This window comes from Coregonus lavaretus (assembly GCF_964263955.1).
Source record: "Coregonus lavaretus genome assembly, contig: HAP1_SCAFFOLD_2442, whole genome shotgun sequence".
NCBI lineage: Eukaryota > Metazoa > Chordata > Actinopteri > Salmoniformes > Salmonidae > Coregonus > Coregonus lavaretus.
The window spans coordinates 59,340-74,850 of NW_028164787.1; the positions used below are offsets into that span (position 1 = coordinate 59,340).

At 50.0% G+C, this 15,511-nt stretch overlaps 1 protein-coding gene across 1 annotated transcript in view; it reads right to left on the reverse strand.

The window, feature by feature from the left end:
• LOC311116636 (transcriptional regulator ATRX-like) overlaps positions 1-14,601 on the reverse strand; it is a gene marked incomplete at its 3' end in the record, with an annotated part of 60,882 nt that extends 46,281 nt beyond the window's left edge. The window contains exons 1-4 of the mRNA XM_084191693.1: positions 14,466-14,601; positions 14,076-14,220; positions 13,653-13,745; positions 13,099-13,208 (exon numbers count right to left, since the gene is read on the reverse strand). Of these exons, the coding sequence (XP_084047819.1) occupies positions 13,099-13,208; positions 13,653-13,745; positions 14,076-14,220; positions 14,466-14,600 (483 nt within the window). The 5' untranslated portion in view covers position 14,601. The remainder of the gene's footprint in view (positions 1-13,098; positions 13,209-13,652; positions 13,746-14,075; positions 14,221-14,465) is intronic.
• Positions 14,602-15,511: the final 910 nt, after the last annotated feature.

A 15,511-nucleotide genomic window follows, 5' to 3' on the forward strand; every position in this document is an offset into this window, starting at 1 on the left:
GAGACCGATAGGAGAGAGACAGAGAGACCGATAGGAGAGAGACAGAGAGACAGAGAGGAGAGAGACAGACACAGATAGGAGAGAGACAGAGAGACCGATAGGAGAGAGACAGAGACCGATAGGAGAGAGACAGAGAGACCGATAGGAGAGAGACAGAGAGACCGATAGGAGAGAGACAGAGAGACCGATAGGAGAGAGACAGAGAGACCGATAGGAGAGAGACAGAGAGACCGATAGGAGAGAGACCGATAGGAGAGAGAGAGAGACCGATAGGAGGGAGACAGAGAGACCGATAGGAGAGAGACAGAGAGACCGATAGGAGAGAGACAGAGAGACCGATAGGAGAGAGACAGAGAGACCGATAGGAGAGAGACAGAGAGACCGATAGGAGAGAGACAGAGAGAACGATAGGAGAGAGACAGAGAGACAGATAGGAGAGAGACAGAGAGACCGATAGGAGAGAGACAGAGAGACCGATAGGAGAGAGACAGAGAGACCGATAGGAGAGAGACAGAGACCGATAGGAGAGAGACAGAGAGACCGATAGGAGAGAGACAGAGAGACCGATAGGAGAGAGACAGAGAGACCGATAGGAGAGAGAAAGAGAGACCGATAGGAGAGAGACAGAGAGACCGATAGGAGAGAGACAGAGAGACCGATAGGAGAGAGACAGAGAGACCGATAGGAGAGAGACAGAGAGACCGATAGGAGAGAGACAGAGAGACCGATAGGAGAGAGACAGAGAGACCGATAGGAGAGAGACAGAGAGACCGATAGGAGAGAGACAGAGAGACCGATAGGAGAGAGACAGAGAGACCGATAGGAGGGAGACAGAGAGACCGATAGGAGGGAGACAGAGAGACCGATAGGAGAGAGACAGAGAGACCGATAGGAGAGAGACAGAGAGACAGATAGGAGAGAGACAGAGAGACCGATAGGAGAGAGACAGATAGGAGAGAGACAGAGAGACCGATAGGAGAGAGACAGAGAGAGAGAGGAGAGAGACAGAGACCGATAGGAGAGAGACAGAGAAAGATAGGAGAGAGACAGAGAGACCGATAGGAGAGAGACAGAGAGACCGATAGGAGAGAGACAGAGAGACCGATAGGAGAGAGACAGAGAGACCGATAGGAGAGAGACCGATAGGAGAGAGACAGAGAGACCGATAGGAGAGAGACAGAGAGACAGACAGGAGAGAGACAGAGAGACCGATAGACAGAGAGACAGATAGGAGAGAGACAGATAGGAGAGAGACAGAGACAGATAGGAGAGAGACAGATAGGAGAGAGACAGAGACAGATAGGAGAGAGACAGAGAGACCGATAGGAGAGAGACAGAGAGACCGATAGGAGAGAGACAGAGAGACCGATAGGAGAGAGACAGAGAGACCGATAGGAGAGAGACAGAGAGACCGATAGGAGAGAGACAGAGAGACCGATAGGAGAGAGACAGAGAGACAGATAGGAGAGAGACCGATAGGAGAGAGACAGAGAGACAGATAGGAGAGAGACAGATAGGAGAGAGACAGATAGGAGAGAGACAGAGAGAGGAGAGAGACAGAGAGAGGAGAGAGACAGAGACCGATAGGAGAGAGACAGAGAAAGATAGGAGAGAGACAGAGAGACAGAGAGACCGATAGGAGAGAGACCGATAGGAGAGAGACAGAGAGACCGATAGGAGAGAGACCGATGGGAGAGAGACAGAGAGACCGATAGGAGAGAGACAGAGAGGAGAGAGACAGAGAGACCGATAGGAGAGAGACAGAGAGACCGATAGGAGAGAGACCGATAGGAGAGACAGAGAGACCGATAGGAGAGAGACCGATAGGAGAGAGACAGAGAGACCGATAGGAGAGAGACAGAGAGACCGATAGGAGAGAGACCGATAGGAGAGAGACAGAGAGACCGATAGGAGAGAGACAGAGAGACAGAGAGGAGAGAGACAGAGACAGATAGGAGAGAGACAGAGAGACCGATAGGAGAGAGACAGAGAGACCGATAGGAGAGAGACAGAGAGACCGATAGGAGAGAGACAGAGAGACCGATAGGAGAGAGACAGAGAGACCGATAGGAGAGAGACAGAGAGACCGATAGGAGAGAGACCGATAGGAGAGAGACAGAGAGACCGATAGGAGAGAGACAGAGAGACCGATAGGAGAGAGACAGAGACCGATAGGAGAGAGACAGAGAGACCGATAGGAGAGACAGAGAGACCGATAGGAGAGAGACAGAGAGACCGATAGGAGAGAGACAGAGAGACCGATAGGAGAGAGACAGAGAGACCGATAGGAGAGAGACAGAGAGACCGATAGGAGAGAGACAGAGACCGATAGGAGAGAGACAGAGAGACCGATAGGAGAGAGACAGAGAGACCGATAGGAGAGAGACAGAGAGACCGATAGGAGAGAGACAGAGACATATAGGAGAGAGACAGAGAGACAGATAGGAGAGAGACAGAGAGACAGATAGGAGAGAGACAGATAGGAGAGACAGAGACCGATAGGAGAGAGACAGAGAGACCGATAGGAGAGAGACCGATAGGAGAGAGACAGAGAGACCGATAGGAGAGAGACAGAGAGACAGAGAGGAGAGAGACAGAGACAGATAGGAGAGAGACAGATAGGAGAGAGACAGAGAGACCGATAGGAGAGAGACAGAGAGACCGATAGGAGAGAGACAGAGAGACCGATAGGAGAGAGACAGAGAGACCGATAGGAGAGAGACAGAGAGACCGATAGGAGAGAGACAGAGAGACCGATAGGAGAGAGACCGATAGGAGAGAGACAGAGAGACCGATAGGAGAGAGACAGAGAGACAGACAGGAGAGAGACCGATAGGAGAGAGACAGAGAGACCGATAGGAGAGAGACAGAGAGACCGATAGGAGAGAGACAGAGAGACCGATAGGAGAGAGACAGAGAGACAGACAGGAGAGAGACCGATAGGAGAGAGACAGAGAGACCGATAGGAGAGAGACAGAGAGACCGATAGGAGAGAGACCGATAGGAGAGAGACAGAGAGACCGATAGGAGAGAGACAGAGAGACCGATAGGAGAGAGACAGAGACCGATAGGAGAGAGACAGAGAGACCGATAGGAGAGAGACAGAGAGACCGATAGGAGAGAGACAGAGAGACCGATAGGAGAGAGACAGAGAGACCGATAGGAGAGAGACAGAGACAGATAGGAGAGAGACAGAGAGACAGATAGGAGAGAGACAGATAGGAGAGAGACAGAGACCGATAGGAGAGAGACAGAGAAAGATAGGAGAGACAGAGAGAGAGAGGAGAGAGACAGAGACCGATAGGAGAGAGACAGAGAGACCGATAGGAGAGAGACAGAGAGACCGATAGGAGAGAGACAGAGAGACCGATAGGAGAGAGACCGATAGGAGAGAGACAGAGAGGAGAGAGACAGAGACAGATAGGAGAGAGACAGAGAGACCGATAGGAGAGAGACAGAGACCGATAGGAGAGAGACAGAGACCGATAGGAGAGAGACAGAGAGACCGATAGGAGAGAGACAGAGAGACCGATAGGAGAGAGACAGAGAGACCGATAGGAGAGACAGAGACAGATAGGAGAGAGACAGAGAGACAGATAGGAGAGAGACAGAGAGACAGATAGGAGAGAGACAGAGAGACAGATAGGAGAGAGACAGATAGGAGAGAGACAGAGACCGATAGGAGAGAGACAGAGAAAGATAGGAGAGACAGAGAGAGAGAGGAGAGAGACAGAGACCGATAGGAGAGAGACAGAGAGACCGATAGGAGAGAGACAGAGAGACCGATAGGAGAGAGACAGAGAGACCGATAGCAGAGAGACCGATAGGAGAGAGACAGAGAGACCGATAGGAGAGAGACAGAGAGACAGAGAGGAGAGAGACAGAGACAGATAGGAGAGAGACAGAGAGACCGATAGGAGAGAGACAGAGACCGATAGGAGAGAGACAGAGACAAATATGAGATAGACAGAGAGACCGATAGGAGAGAGACAGAGAGACCGATAGGAGAGAGACAGAGAGACCGATAGGAGAGAGACAGAGAGACAGATAGGAGAGAGACAGAGAGACCGATAGGAGAGAGACAGAGAGACCGATAGGAGAGAGACAGAGAGACAGATAGGAGAGAGACAGATAGGAGAGAGACAGAGAGACCGATAGGAGAGAGACAGAGAGACCGATAGGAGAGAGACAGAGAGACCGATAGGAGAGAGACAGAGAGACAGATAGGAGAGAGACAGAGAGACCGATAGGAGAGAGACAGAGAGACCGATAGGAGAGAGACAGAGAGACCGATAGGAGAGAGACAGAGAGACCGATAGGAGAGAGACAGAGAGACCGATAGGAGAGAGACAGAGACCGATAGGAGAGAGACAGAGAGACCGATAGGAGAGAGACAGAGAGACCGATAGGAGAGAGACAGAGAGACCGATAGGAGAGAGACAGAGAGACAGATAGGAGAGAGACAGAGAGACCGATAGGAGAGAGACAGAGAGACCGATAGGAGAGAGACAGAGAGACCGATAGGAGAGAGACAGAGAGACCGATAGGAGAGAGACAGAGAGACCGATAGGAGAGAGACAGAGAGACAGATAGGAGAGAGGGAGAGAGACAGAGAGACAGATAGGAGAGAGACCGATAGGAGAGAGACAGATAGGAGAGAGACAGAGAGAGAGAGGAGAGAGGAGAGAGACAAAGACCGATAGGAGAGAGACAGAGAAAGATAGGAGAGAGACAGAGAGACCGATAGGAGAGAGAAAGAGAGACCGATAGGAGAGAGACCGATAGGTGAGAGACAGAGAGACCGATAGGAGAGAGACAGAGAGACCGATAGGAGAGAGACAGAGAGACTGATAGGAGAGAGACAGAGAGACCGATAGGAGAGAGACAGAGAGACAGATAGGAGAGAGACAGAGAGACCGATAGGAGAGAGACAGAGAGACCGATAGGAGAGAGACAGAGAGACCGATAGGAGAGAGACAGAGAGACCGATAGGAGAGAGACAGAGAGACCGATAGGAGAGAGACAGAGAGACAGAGAGGAGAGAGACAGAGACAGATAGGAGAGAGACAGATAGGAGAGAGACAGATAGGAGAGACAGAGAGAGATAGGAGAGAGACAGAGAAAGATAGGAGAGAGACAGAGAGACCGATAGGAGAGAGACAGAGAGACCGATAGGAGAGAGACAGAGAGACCGATAGGAGAGAGACAGAGAGACCGATAGGAGAGAGACAGAGAGACCGATAGGAGAGAGACAGAGAGACCGATAGGAGAGAGACAGAGAGACCGATAGGAGAGAGACAGAGAGACCGATAGGAGAGAGACAGAGAGACCGATAGGAGAGAGACAGAGAGACAGAGAGGAGAGAGACAGATAGGAGAGAGACAGAGAGACCGATAGGAGAGAGACAGAGAGACCGAGAGAGACAGAGAGACCGATAGGAGAGAGACAGAGAGACCGAGAGAGACAGAGAGACCGATAGGAGAGAGACAGAGAGACCGATAGGAGAGAGACAGAGAGACCGATAGGAGAGAGACAGAGAGACCGATGACAGAGAGACCAATAGGAGAGAGACAGAGACAGATAGGAGAGAGACAGATAGGAGAGAGACAGATAGGAGACAGAGAGAGAGAGGAGAGAGACAAAGACCGATAGGAGAGAGACAGAGAAAGATAGGAGAGAGACAGAGAGACCGATAGGAGAGAGAAAGAGAGACCGAGAGAGACAGAGAGACCGATAGGAGAGAGACAGAGAGACCGATAGGAGAGAGACAGAGAGACCGATAGGAGAGAGACAGAGAGACCGAGAGAGACAGAGAGACCGATAGGAGAGAGACAGAGAGACCGATAGGAGAGAGACAGAGAGACCGATAGGAGAGAGACAGAGAGACAGAGAGGAGAGAGACAGATAGGAGAGAGACAGATAGGAGAGAGACAGATAGGAGAGAGACAGAGAGAGAGAGGAGAGAGACAAAGACCGATAGGAGAGAGACAGAGAAAGATAGGAGAGAGAAAGAGAGACCGATAGGAGAGAGAAAGAGAGACCGATAGGAGAGAGACAGAGAGACCGATAGGAGAGAGACAGAGAGACAGAGAGAGACAGAGAGACCGATAGGAGAGAGACAGAGAGACCGAGAGAGACAGAGAGACCGATAGGAGAGAGACAGAGAGACCGAGAGAGACAGAGAGACCGATAGGAGAGAGACAGAGAGACAGATAGGAGAGAGACAGAGAGACCGATGACAGAGAGACCAATAGGAGAGAGACAGAGACAGATAGGAGAGAGACAGATAGGAGAGAGACAGATAGGAGACAGAGAGAGAGAGGAGAGAGACAAAGACCGATAGGAGAGAGACAGAGAAAGATAGGAGAGAGACAGAGAGACCGATAGGAGAGAGAAAGAGAGACCGAGAGAGACAGAGAGACCGATAGGAGAGAGACAGAGAGACCGATAGGAGAGAGACAGAGAGACCGATAGGAGAGAGACAGAGAGGAGAGAGACAGAGACAGATAGGAGAGAGACAGATAGGAGAGAGACAGAGAGACCGATAGGAGAGAGACAGAGAGACCGAGAGAGACAGAGAGACCGATAGGAGAGAGACAGAGAGACCGATAGGAGAGAGACAGAGAGACCGATAGGAGGGAGACAGAGAGACCGATAGGAGAGAGACAGAGAGACCGATAGGAGAGAGACAGAGAGACCGATAGGAGAGAGACAGAGAGACCGATAGGAGAGACAGAGAGACCGATAGGAGAGAGACAGAGAGACCGATAGGAGAGAGGGAGAGAGACAGATAGGAGAGAGACAGATAGGAGAGAGACAGAGAGACAGATAGGAGAGAGGGAGAGAGACAGATAGGAGAGAGACAGATAGGAGAGAGACAGAGAGACCGATAGGAGAGAGACAGAGACAGATAGGAGAGAGACAGATAGGAGAGAGACAGATAGGAGACAGAGAGAGAGAGGAGAGAGACAAAGACCGATAGGAGAGAGACAGAGAAAGATAGGAGAGAGACAGAGAGACCGATAGGAGAGAGAAAGAGAGACCGAGAGAGACAGAGAGACCGATAGGAGAGAGACAGAGAGACCGATAGGAGAGAGACAGAGAGACCGATAGGAGAGAGACAGAGAGACCGATAGGAGAGAGACAGAGAGACCGATAGGAGAGAGACCGATAGGAGAGAGACAGAGAGACAGACAGGAGAGAGACAGAGAGACCGATAGACAGAGAGACAGATAGGAGAGAGACAGATAGGAGAGAGACCGATAGGAGAGAGACAGAGAGACCGATAGGAGAGAGACAGAGAGACCGATAGGAGAGAGACGGAGAGACCGATAGGAGAGAGACAGAGAGACCGATAGGAGAGAGACAGAGAGACCGATAGGAGAGAGACAGAGAGACCGATAGGAGAGAGACAGAGAGACCGATAGGAGAGAGACAGAGAGACCGATAGGAGAGAGACAGAGAGACAGATAGGAGAGAGACCGATAGGAGAGAGACAGAGAGACAGATAGGAGAGAGACAGATAGGAGAGAGACAGAGAGAGGAGAGAGACAGAGACCGATAGGAGAGAGACAGAGAAAGATAGGAGAGAGACAGAGAGACCGATAGGAGAGAGACCGATAGGAGAGAGACAGAGAGACCGATAGGAGAGAGACCGATGGGAGAGAGACAGAGAGACCGATAGGAGAGAGACAGAGAGGAGAGAGACAGAGACAGATAGGAGAGAGACAGAGAGACCGATAGGAGAGAGACAGAGAGACCGATAGGAGAGAGACAGAGAGACCGATAGGAGAGAGACAGAGAGACCGATAGGAGAGAGACAGAGAGACAGAGAGGAGAGAGACAGAGACAGAGAGACCGATAGGAGAGAGACAGAGAGACCGATAGGAGAGAGACAGAGAGACCGATAGGAGAGAGACAGAGAGACCGATAGGAGAGAGACAGAGAGACAGAGAGGAGAGAGACAGAGACAGAGAGACCGATAGGAGAGAGACAGAGAGACCGATAGGAGAGAGACAGAGAGACCGATAGGAGAGAGACAGAGAGACCGATAGGAGAGAGACAGAGAGACCGATAGGAGAGAGACAGAGAGACCGATAGGAGAGAGACAGAGAGACCGATAGGAGAGAGACCGATAGGAGAGAGACAGAGAGACCGATAGGAGAGAGACCGATAGGAGAGAGACAGAGAGACCGATAGGAGAGAGACAGAGAGACCGATAGGAGAGAGACAGAGAGACCGATAGGAGAGAGACCGAGAGACAGATAGGAGAGAGACAGAGAGACAGATAGGAGAGAGACAGAGAGACCAATAGGAGAGAGACAGAGAGACAGATAGGAGAGAGACAGATAGGAGAGAGACAGAGAGACCGATAGGAGAGAGACAGAGAGACAGAGAGACCGATAGGAGAGAGACAGAGAGGAGACAGAGAGGAGAGAGACAGAGAGACAGATAGGAGAGAGACAGATAGAGACAGAGAGACAGATAGGAGAGAGACAGAGACCGATAGGAGAGAGACAGAGACCGATAGGAGAGAGACAGAGAGACCGATAGGAGAGAGACCGAGACCGATAGGAGAGAGACAGAGAGACCGATAGGAGAGAGACAGAGAGACCGATAGGAGAGAGACAGAGAGACCGATAGGAGAGAGACAGAGAGACCGATAGGAGAGAGACAGAGAGACAGATAGGAGAGAGACCGATAGGAGAGAGACAGAGAGACAGATAGGAGAGAGACAGATAGGAGAGAGACAGAGAGAGGAGAGAGACAGAGACCGATAGGAGAGAGACAGAGAAAGATAGGAGAGAGACAGAGAGACCGATAGGAGAGAGACCGATAGGAGAGAGACAGAGAGACCGATAGGAGAGAGACCGATGGGAGAGAGACAGAGAGACCGATAGGAGAGAGACAGAGAGGAGAGAGACAGAGACAGATAGGAGAGAGACAGAGAGACCGATAGGAGAGAGACAGAGAGACCGATAGGAGAGAGACAGAGAGACCGATAGGAGAGAGACAGAGAGACCGATAGGAGAGAGACAGAGAGACAGAGAGGAGAGAGACAGAGACAGAGAGACCGATAGGAGAGAGACAGAGAGACCGATAGGAGAGAGACAGAGAGACCGATAGGAGAGAGACAGAGAGACCGATAGGAGAGAGACAGAGAGACCGATAGGAGAGAGACAGAGAGACCGATAGGAGAGAGACAGAGAGACCGATAGGAGAGAGACCGATAGGAGAGAGACAGAGAGACCGATAGGAGAGAGACCGATAGGAGAGAGACAGAGAGACCGATAGGAGAGAGACAGAGAGACCGATAGGAGAGAGACAGAGAGACCGATAGGAGAGAGACCGAGAGACAGATAGGAGAGAGACAGAGAGACAGATAGGAGAGAGACAGAGAGACCAATAGGAGAGAGACAGAGAGACAGATAGGAGAGAGACAGATAGGAGAGAGACAGAGAGACCGATAGGAGAGAGACAGAGAGACAGAGAGACCGATAGGAGAGAGACAGAGAGGAGACAGAGAGGAGAGAGACAGAGAGACAGATAGGAGAGAGACAGATAGAGACAGAGAGACAGATAGGAGAGAGACAGAGACCGATAGGAGAGAGACAGAGACCGATAGGAGAGAGACAGAGAGACCGATAGGAGAGAGACAGAGAGACCGATAGGAGAGAGACAGAGAGACCGATAGGAGAGAGACAGAGAGACCGATAGGAGAGAGACAGAGAGACCGATAGGAGAGAGACAGAGAGACCGATAGGAGAGAGACAGAGAGACAGATAGGAGAGAGACCGATAGGAGAGAGACAGAGAGACAGATAGGAGAGAGACAGATAGGAGAGAGACAGAGAGACCAATAGGAGAGAGACAGAGAGACAGATAGGAGAGAGACAGATAGGAGAGAGACAGAGAGACCGATAGGAGAGAGACAGAGAGACAGAGAGACCGATAGGAGAGAGACAGAGAGGAGACAGAGAGGAGAGAGACAGAGAGACAGATAGGAGAGAGACAGATAGAGACAGAGAGACAGATAGGAGAGAGACAGAGACCGATAGGAGAGAGACAGAGACCGATAGGAGAGAGACAGAGAGACCGATAGGAGAGAGACAGAGAGACCGATAGGAGAGAGACAGAGAGACCGATAGGAGAGAGACAGAGAGACCGATAGGAGAGAGACAGAGAGACCGATAGGAGAGAGACAGAGAGACCGATAGGAGAGAGACAGAGAGACAGATAGGAGAGAGACCGATAGGAGAGAGACAGAGAGACAGATAGGAGAGAGACAGATAGGAGAGAGACAGAGAGAGGAGAGAGACAGAGACCGATAGGAGAGAGACAGAGAAAGATAGGAGAGAGACAGAGAGACCGATAGGAGAGAGACAGAGAGACCGATAGGAGAGAGACAGAGAGACCGATAGGAGAGAGACCGAGAGACAGATAGGAGAGAGACAGAGAGACAGATAGGAGAGAGACAGAGAGACCAATAGGAGAGAGACAGAGAGACAGATAGGAGAGAGACAGATAGGAGAGAGACAGAGAGACCGATAGGAGAGAGACAGAGAGACAGAGAGACCGATAGGAGAGAGACAGAGAGGAGACAGAGAGGAGAGAGACAGAGAGACAGATAGGAGAGAGACAGATAGAGACAGAGAGACAGATAGGAGAGAGACAGAGACCGATAGGAGAGAGACAGAGACCGATAGGAGAGAGACAGAGAGACCGATAGGAGAGAGACAGAGAGACCGATAGGAGAGAGACAGAGAGACCGATAGGAGAGAGACAGAGAGACCGATAGGAGAGAGACAGAGAGACAGAGAGGAGAGAGACAGAGACAGAGAGACCGATAGGAGAGAGACAGAGAGACCGATAGGAGAGAGACAGAGAGACAGATAGGAGAGAGACAGATAGGAGAGAGACAGAGAGACCAATAGGAGAGAGACAGAGAGACAGATAGGAGAGAGACAGATAGGAGAGAGACAGAGAGACCGATAGGAGAGAGACAGAGAGACAGAGAGACCGATAGGAGAGAGACAGAGAGGAGACAGAGAGGAGAGAGACAGAGAGACAGATAGGAGAGAGACAGATAGAGACAGAGAGACAGATAGGAGAGAGACAGAGACCGATAGGAGAGAGACAGAGACCGATAGGAGAGAGACAGAGAGACCGATAGGAGAGAGACAGAGAGACCGATAGGAGAGAGACAGAGAGACCGATAGGAGAGAGACAGAGAGACCGATAGGAGAGAGACAGAGAGACCGATAGGAGAGAGACAGAGAGACCGATAGGAGAGAGACAGAGAGACAGATAGGAGAGAGACCGATAGGAGAGAGACAGAGAGACAGATAGGAGAGAGACAGATAGGAGAGAGACAGAGAGAGGAGAGAGACAGAGACCGATAGGAGAGAGACAGAGAAAGATAGGAGAGAGACAGAGAGACCGATAGGAGAGAGACCGATAGGAGAGAGACAGAGAGACCGATAGGAGAGAGACCGATGGGAGAGAGACAGAGAGACCGATAGGAGAGAGACAGAGAGGAGAGAGACAGAGACAGATAGGAGAGAGACAGAGAGACCGATAGGAGAGAGACAGAGAGACCGATAGGAGAGAGACAGAGAGACCGATAGGAGAGAGACAGAGAGACCGATAGGAGAGAGACAGAGAGACAGAGAGGAGAGAGACAGAGACAGAGAGACCGATAGGAGAGAGACAGAGAGACCGATAGGAGAGAGACAGAGAGACCGATAGGAGAGAGACAGAGAGACCGATAGGAGAGAGACAGAGAGACAGAGAGGAGAGAGACAGAGACAGAGAGACCGATAGGAGAGAGACAGAGAGACCGATAGGAGAGAGACAGAGAGACCGATAGGAGAGAGACAGAGAGACCGATAGGAGAGAGACAGAGAGACCGATAGGAGAGAGACAGAGAGACCGATAGGAGAGAGACAGAGAGACCGATAGGAGAGAGACCGATAGGAGAGAGACAGAGAGACCGATAGGAGAGAGACCGATAGGAGAGAGACAGAGAGACCGATAGGAGAGAGACAGAGAGACCGATAGGAGAGAGACAGAGAGACCGATAGGAGAGAGACCGAGAGACAGATAGGAGAGAGACAGAGAGACAGATAGGAGAGAGACAGAGAGACCAATAGGAGAGAGACAGAGAGACAGATAGGAGAGAGACAGATAGGAGAGAGACAGAGAGACCGATAGGAGAGAGACAGAGAGACAGAGAGACCGATAGGAGAGAGACAGAGAGGAGACAGAGAGGAGAGAGACAGAGAGACAGATAGGAGAGAGACAGATAGAGACAGAGAGACAGATAGGAGAGAGACAGAGACCGATAGGAGAGAGACAGAGACCGATAGGAGAGAGACAGAGAGACCGATAGGAGAGAGACCGAGACCGATAGGAGAGAGACAGAGAGACCGATAGGAGAGAGACAGAGAGACCGATAGGAGAGAGACAGAGAGACCGATAGGAGAGAGACAGAGAGACCGATAGGAGAGAGACAGAGAGACAGATAGGAGAGAGACAGAGAGACAGATAGGAGAGAGACAGAGAGACCGATAGGAGAGAGACAGAGAGACCGATAGGAGAGAGACAGAGAGACCGATAGGAGAGAGACAGAGAGACCGATAGGAGAGAGACAGAGAGACCGATAGGAGAGAGACAGAGAGACAGATAGGAGAGAGACAGAGAGACCGATAGGAGAGAGACAGAGAGACCGATAGGAGAGAGACCGATAGGAGAGAGACCGATAGGAGAGAGACAGAGAGACCGATAGGAGAGAGACAGAGAGACAGATAGGAGAGAGACAGAGAGACCGATAGGAGAGAGACAGAGAGACCGATAGGAGAGAGACCGATAGGAGAGAGACAGATAGGAGAGAGACAGAGAGACCGATAGGAGAGAGACCGAGAGACCGATAGGAGAGAGACCGAGAGACCGATAGGAGAGAGACAGAGAGACCGATAGGAGAGAGACAGAGAGACCGATAGGAGAGAGACAGAGAGACCGATAGGAGAGAGACAGAGACCGATAGAAAGATATAGATATAGATATATGGATGGAGATAGGGTGTTGCAGGTGTATCTACCTTGCAGAGGAGCACATGGAGCATGGGGTGCTCAAACACTGAGTGGCGCTGGAAGTGGTTGACCTGCTGTCCACAGGCGGTGCAGTCTATTCGCTCCTCCAGAGTGGTATCTGGACAAACACACAGAGGAAGGCCGAGAGACCAGCATGTGGTTTACATCCAACATCCCAAACTGATGGATTTCATTAAACTGCCAGCAGTTCTGATTATCAGGCTGTAGGAACACCCTTTCCTGGTCAAAACCTTGCTTAAAAAAAACAATGGGAGCGTTCAAACAGTTTGCAGGTGTTTCTCTGACTATCCACTGGTTAGTAGCAGTGTGATATACACAGAGGACACCCACCTGTCTTTTACTCAGAGGTCCACCCTGAGCTTGTGTGTGTGGGTCATGTCCGAGTACCCGTAATTGCGTTCCAAATAGTAGGTATTTTGGGTACGCGAAACAAGTTTTATAGTATGTGAAATGTATAAAATTGAGTACGCTTTAAATGCCATTGAAGTAAGAAATAGGTAAGCCAGAGTTCAGACACGGCCTGTGTGTGAGAGACACTAACCTGTCTTTTTCCTTGAGAGGTCCACTCTGAGCTTCATGGCTCCTCTGCTCTCCTTGTTATCACTCCCAGCGGGAGGCCGTACCACCAACATGCCTGAATTATGGGACAGGCACTTAGAGTTTATCCCAAATATCACCCTATTCCCTATATAGTGCACTACTTTAGACCAGAGAATGGCACCCTATTCCCTATATAGTGCACTACTTTAGACCAGAGAATGGCACCCTATTCCCTATATAGTGCACTACTTTTGACCAGCGCCCATAACTCTCAACAACTGCTCTTTCACCACCACATAAACCTTGAATATGAACTCAGAATAGACCAGCAAAAACATTATTATCCACAAAGTCTGGAAATGCACCTTTTGGCTCCACAATGATATGAAGAGGCATTAAAACATGGTCTAGAGGTAGCCCTTACCATCTGAGGGGTTGTCAGAGGCACCATCTTCCTGTCCACTCCCATCCGAGGTGGCAGACTCATTCCCTCCGGTGTGCTTGGCTGCGACAGCAGGCTTCCTCTTGGTGTGAGAAGGGGAGGGTCTCTCGGTGTCTGAGATCCCAGGCTGAGGAGTAAACAGCTATCATGAGAGTCTATTAAAAAGCCTTAGAATAGACCCTGAGTGATCGTATTGTCCTGTTATCTGCCACAGCAGCGACAGTCTGGCTGGGTCCCAAATGGCACCCTATTCCCTACATAGTGCACTACTGGTAAAACACTAATGTTTGTGCCCAGGTGGACACCTTTGAAAAAAGTGAGCAGGGAAATAGAATCCATCATCATTTGGTCTGTTATCTGATGTTGACCTACCTCCACCTCCTCCATCATCATTTGGTCTGTTATCTGATGTTGACCTACCTCCACCTCCTCCGTCATCATTTGGTCTGTTATCTGATGTTGACCTACTTCCTTCATCATTTGGTCTGTAGTTTCAGATGAGGCCATTTTACCTGCCAACAACAAGAAATCCCACTGTTAGGTCTGAAATTATACAATTAAAAAGGGCGGGGGGGGGGACTAAATTAGCATCAGAATACAGGCTCTTTCCTTTTAAGTAAAAGTTATCAACTTCAAAAGAACACTCAGAAGCAAAACAACCTGATGTTGATCAAGGCTTTGTCCCAAACGACACCCTATTCCGTGGTCAAATGTAGTGTACTATTTAGGGAATAGGGCACGATTTCGGATGCACACTTAGATACAGTTGAAGTCGGAAGTTGACATACACTTCAGCCAAATACATTTCAACTCAGTGTTTCACAATTCCTGACATTTAATCCCAGTAAAAATGTCCTGTCTTAGGTCAGTTAGGATCACCACTTTATTTTAAGAATGTGAAATGTCCGAATAATAGTAGAGATAATGATTTATTTCAGCTTTTATTTCTTTCATCACATTCCCAGTGGGTCAGAAGTTTACATACACTCAATTAGTATTGGTAGCATTGCCTTTAAAATTGTTTAACTTGGGTCAAACGTTTCAGGTAGCCTTCCACAAAAAGTGAATTTTGGCCCATTCCTCCTGACAGAGCTGGTGTAACTGAGTCAGGTTTGTAGGCCTCCTTGCTCGCATACGCTTTTTCAGTTCTGCCAACAAATTTTCTATAGGATTGAGGTCAGGGATTTGTGATGGCCACTCCAATACCTTGACTTTGTTGTCCTTACGGCATTTTGCCACAACTTTGGAAGTATGCTTGGGGTCATTGTCCATTTGGAAGACCCATTTGCGACCAAGCTTTAACTTAATGACTGATGTCTTGAGATGTTGCTTCAATATGTCCACATAATTTTCCTTCCTCATGATGCCATCTATTTTGTGAAGTGCGCCAGACCCTCCTGCAGCAAAGTACCCCCACA